This window comes from Quercus lobata, chromosome 2 (genome assembly GCF_001633185.2).
Source record: "Quercus lobata isolate SW786 chromosome 2, ValleyOak3.0 Primary Assembly, whole genome shotgun sequence".
In the NCBI taxonomy this organism is placed as follows: Eukaryota; Viridiplantae; Streptophyta; class Magnoliopsida; order Fagales; family Fagaceae; genus Quercus; species Quercus lobata.
In genome coordinates, this window is record NC_044905.1 from 61,573,258 (window position 1) to 61,579,124 (window position 5,867).

Here is a 5,867-nt window from a genome sequence, read left to right on the forward strand (position 1 = left end):
CCTTTTTTGGACACTTCTATCCGACTCATATCCCCATCCTATCTAACTCATTCTTCTTTTCATTAAAAAATTGAAGGATTGCTATAGTTTTTTTTTTTTGGTTTAAATAAAAATATTTACAAATAAATACCCTTATATAAAACACAAAGACAGGAGCAGGATGACTACATTGAATCGTGCAAACTGCATAGTTCTTCTAAATCAAAATTTACTTTTAAAAAATATTCAATTAAATATTTAAGTTGGTTCTCAACCTTTACCACCCCATATTTCAAGAAGGTATTTAGCTTTTCAAATATTTCAACTCAAGTCATTAACCATTTAAATGTTAGTAAAAATGCTCACTAATAGAAAAGTATGATATGGCAAACAAAAATACTAAAATCAAACATGTTGGGTTTCGTGGAGTCTAGTTTTGTTTGATCCGGTTCGACGACTCAACCTGACTCGAATGTAGAAACTGACTTTGGTGATTAGGGTTTTAAGGAGGTTGTGTTGCCGTGTTTTATATAGTGAGAAAAGATTGTAGCCGCAAGTTGTACTCTGTATTCTTCCCTGATAATAGTGAAATCCCTGCAACTCCGTGGACGTAGGCAAATTGCCGAACCACGTAAATACTGTCTTGTACGTGTGATTGTTTTTCTTTGGCATGTGTTTTCTCTATTTTTTTTTTGTTTTTTTTTTTGTTTCTCACAGGTTGGTGTAGGGAATTTAACCAAAATCCCAACTTGTGAGAAACAAAACAAATAGAGAAAACACATGCCAAAGAAAACAATCACACGCACAAGACAATATTTACGTGGTTCGACAATTTACCTACATCCATGGAGTTGTAGGGATTTCACTATTATCAGGGAAAATACAATATTGCACAAGAACACTCTCAAGAAACCCAATTCCCAATTACACCCTAACTCTCTCACACGGCTACACTTGCTAGGTTATTGGGGATCATTACGATTGCACTCTTTTTGCCGCACCTAATCACATATATATAGATATATATGTTAAGTCGGCTAATGAGATTCCTATTACAAATAGGATTCGGTCAACTAAGGTGACTTAGATTGACTTGGGCTTGTGGCAATTCAAGCCACACACGGGCCCACTTCAACAATTGGGATTTTGGTTAAATTCCCAACAAAACAGTAATGCTAACAAGGAGCATCAGTGATAGTTAAATAAATAAATAAATAAATATATATATATTTATATAACCTTCAATATATTTCAAAAGCATAAGAAAAAGACAAAGCATGAGCATCTTTCTTCCAAGCTGAAGCCACTGAGGCTGGAAGATTGCTCGTATAGAAAGAAAATGAAGAACAGGACCGTTGTGTGTACTTTGCCGCTTCATGAGCAGCAGCAGCATTTCCACTTCTTTGGTGTTTGACATTTGGTTGTCGGCAAAATCTTTTGTTTCAAGTTTGATTTTTTGGGTTAAAAGAAGTGGAAACGCAATTGCTCATGAAGCGGAAAAGTACACACACTATGAGGGCGTTTGGATTCAACTTAATTCTACGTCTACGTTTTGCAACACGTTTTCAGTCTTTTTTTTTTTTTTTTTTTTCTGCGCACGAACAGTGATTTTACTGTTCAGGAGACAATTTTTACTGTTCACGCACTGTTTTGTCACTGTTCATGCACTGTTTATCATTGTAGCAGTACTGTTCATATATTAAAAAAATATTAAGAATGGGTCCCACGATACTATTTACACATTTAAAAATTATTTTGCTACAGTGTTTTCAGTTTTCAGTTGGAAGTTTTAGCAACAATAAGTTCAATGCAAACGGACCCTATGTAACACATTAGAAACCTTTTTAACATTAGCATTGAGTTAAAAAAGGAAGACATTAGTGCCATCATCAACTGCCACTCGGGCTTCACTTCCATATTTGTGCATGATTCTAGTGTTTTATTTGTCACATACTCACATCATACTTTTCAAGGGACCTTTGTTACTCTAATTTAAAAAGATAAAAAGATTAAACTGAAACATTTGAAAGGTTAATACCATTTTAGAACATAAGATCATGGTTGAAGACCAAATGTGTAATTAAAAAAAACAAAGGTTCGTTTACCAAAAAAAAAAAAACAAAAGTTTACCTAATAGCCTTTTTTTGTGGGCATGGAAGCGCTTATTACTGGTTTTTTTTTTTTTTTTTTTTTTTTTTTTTTTTTTTTTTTTAAGAAAAAAGAAAAAAAAAGGCATAAACTCAATATTGTAATAATAGTTGGGGTAAATTTGTTAGTTTTACTACTACAAACTGTGCAAAATTTCTCAACCTTCAACTTCAATACCATCGAAACTAAGATTTGGTGCTGGTAGTGACAGCGGGTCATTGCAGACAGGTGCTCATTATAGAAAAACAACCACAAATTGCTTGAGTTTTGTCCACTTCACTGATTGATAGAAAATGATTGTCCCTACTCTTAATGAGTGTCCTTGGAACATCTTAAAATGGAGATCTTCTTCTTCTTCTTCTTCTTGTACAATGTGGGACTGTTATTTCTAGTAATAGCATATTATATTTGGATTATTCTAGCTCACAATTTTGGACCTAGAAGGCGATGCCTATAAAACATTATTATTATTATTATTATTTTTTTTTTGTTGAGAAACAATGGCTCTAAAACATTGGAAGAGATAATTTAGAAATCCTGAACTAATTAGATACTATTTTTTTTTTTTTAGTTATTAAATACTAAACATAATGTTAGGAACTGTAGGGGTAAAGTCCCCAGATCAAACAATGGGCCTTGAGCCCCATACAGAGTCCAGCCACGTCTGAAGAGAAAGTGGGGCACCAAAAGGGCTCCCGGCCCAAACTTATTTAAAAGGCGGTCCGAGGAGGAATGTCTCCTCGGACGTGCCAAATATGGCTCAAACATGCATCCTACCAGCAATAAAGAATCACTCCAACGAGTATTGGTAGCAAGGATGAGCCCCACAAGCTCGGGAGAGGGAAGAGAGTATAGGATGTCAAGGGAGAGATTACAGCTGCCGCATTAAATGCAGGGAAGCTACTTTTCTGACTGCATTAATGGCTGCATTAATGTGGAGAGGACAGGTGAACAGTGTTACCTTGGCCACCATAACTCACAGAAAAATAGGGGAGATGTCCGATGGGACGGGCACTCAAGTGAAGGTCCAGATGATCAACAAGTGTAAGATTCTGATGACTTCAAAGAGGCTATATAAGAGAAGGGAATCCCCACGAGGAGGGGATCGAAAAAGAGGAGGAAGGAAGAACAGAAGAAAGAGAGAAAGACCATAACCTTTGATAAAAAACAGAAATGCACCCACACGTCTCCTCGGACCGAATATCCAGTGGACATAAAGGAGATATTCCTATGTTCAATTGTTGTATGGCCCAAAGTTAACTAACACTCACTTCGTAGGGGCCCAGTTCTGTAACCCGCTCTCTACAAATTCATTGTCTAGAGCTCCTTGGGCCATAATCACCTACTTGTTGGGCTTGGACCCCAAAATGAGCCCATATAATTGGCGCCGTCTGTGGGGAGAACTTGTGCCTTGACAAGTGAAACCATTAGAAATGGAAGGTTCAGGTCCGCGCCAAACCGGACACACAGACTCCCAATAGCAAGACAACTTTTTGAACCTCGAACGGGAGAAAGAACAAGACAAGCAGTGAGAGGGTAGTGTAAACACCTCCCACACGAGCAGAAGTCGCTCGAAAGGGAAAGGTCACGCATCCCATAAGCGAAATGATCACAAGGCTCTACAGCAAGAAATCGACGACTTGAAGAAGAAGTAACGCCGAGCGCAACGAAAACGTCCTTCACCCGGCTCGGACACTAGCGATGAGGAGGACAATGAGTACAGGTGGAGATCAAGAACCCCTCCAAGTGAAACATTTTCCTATGAGGAAGAGCAACCTCGCAAATGCGGCCACAAAAGCCCATCTTACCCAGGCCTGGCAAACGACGCCATGAGTAAGGCCTTGGACCGCATCTCCCAATCGCCTTTCACGTGTAGGATAGAGAGGGCTGAGCTTTCTCGGCGGTTCCACCAACCAACCTTTGCCATATATAATAGCCGGAAGGACCCAGTAGAGCACATAAGCCAGTTTAACCAGAAGATGGCCGTCCATTCCACGGATGAGGCGTTGATGTGCAAAGTGTTTCCGTCCAACTTGGGACCTATGGCGATGAGATGGTTTGATGGCCTTAAGCCAAACTCCATAAATTCCTTCAAGCAGCTGACACAGGCTTTTGGTTCCCGCTTCATTACCAGCAGCAGAGTCCCTCGGCCCCTAGATTCCCTCCTATCCTTGTCCATGCGAGAAGGAGAGACACTAAAGGCCTATTCAGACAGGTACTGGGAAATGTATAATGAGATAGAGAGAAATTACGATAACATCGCCATTAGCACATTCAAGAGGGGCCTGCCGATAGAGCATGGTTTAAGGAAGTCCCTGACAGGGAAACCGGTCACTAGCCTGCGCCAACTCATGGACAGAATCGACAAGTACAAGAGAGTCGAAGAAGACCAACAGACGGGAAAGCGCAAAGCGAAGGTTGTCCTTCAGGAGAGGAGGGACTTTAGGTCGGACTGCTTTAACAGCAGCAATCGACCGAGAAGGGATTACTCGGAGCAGTCTGGATCCACAGGAGCACAGGCAGTCCATGCTGTGTTTCGAGAACCATTACATAAGATCCTAGAGAAAGTGAAGAACGAACCGTTCTTTCAATGGCCAAGCAGGATGGCAGGTGATCCCGCGAAATGTAACCAGAATCTGTATTGCATGTATCACTAAGAGACGGGCCATGCCACCGATGATTGCAGAAATCTGAAAAACCATTTGGACCGGCTGGTCCGAGAGGGGAAGTTGCGACACTTGCTACACCACCTGTCGGATGGCAAGAGCAGTCGAACATCGAAACAAGGCAAAGCACATTGAGACCACCCGTTGGCACGATAAATGTCATTCTCGCCGCGTCGGGGAGGACCGGCTCCTATTCTTTCAGAATAATGTCGGTAGGCAGACTCCCCTCCGAAGTTGACGACAGGGAGACCAAGAGGGCTAGGGGGATGGCCACACCCCTAATTGGATTCTCGGATGATAATAAACTGGGAACCCTACAACCCCACGACGATGCCCTAGCTGTCACGCTCAGGATCGGTGGATACGACGTGAAGAGGGTGCTAGTCGATCAGGGCAACGCCGTGGAAGTGATGTATCCCAACTTGTACAAGGGGTTGAAGTTGAAACCGGAGGACCTGACAGCATACGATTCCCCATTAGTGAGTTTCGAGGGAAAAACTGTCACTCCAAAAGGCATGATTAGGCTGCCTATACAAACAAACTCGAACGTGGTGGAGGTGGACTTCATAGTGGTAGACGCATACTTCCCCTACACCGCCATCGTAGCTCGACTGTGGCTCCATGCCCTCGGGGCTGTGTCATCAACCTTACACCAAAAGGTGAAGTATCCATCAGAAGGTCGAGTGAAAGAAGTAATAGGGAACCAGGCTATGGCCCGTCAATGCATGGTGTCAGCAATCTCGCTACGACTGAGTATTGAGCCCTCCACCTCAGCTGAGAATGACTTATAGCAATTAACGACCCTGGCCTTGGTCTCGGGTAGTAGGGGACCAACCATGGAAGCGAGTTGCGAGGATTTGGAGAAAGTTCTTGTCGGATCAGACCCAGAGAGGTTTTTTCAGGTTGGCTCAGAATTACTGCCCCAAGAGAAGGAGACGCTAATTGATTTTCTCAGACAGAATGTGGACATGTTTGCCTGGGACGCCTACGAGGCCCCTGGGGTTGACCCAGATTTCATTTGCCACCACTTAATGTTAGCCTGGCCGTAACGCCTAAGAAGTAGCCTCCTTGGCG

At 42.1% G+C, this 5,867-nt stretch overlaps 1 protein-coding gene across 1 annotated transcript; it reads left to right on the plus strand.

The window, feature by feature from the left end:
- The first annotated feature begins 3,956 nt into the window (after positions 1-3,956).
- Positions 3,957-4,784, plus strand: LOC115967953. The gene has a single exon (XM_031087127.1). It carries the CDS (start codon positions 3,957-3,959, stop codon positions 4,782-4,784), a length of 828 nt encoding a protein of 275 aa, XP_030942987.1.
- Positions 4,785-5,867: the final 1,083 nt, after the last annotated feature.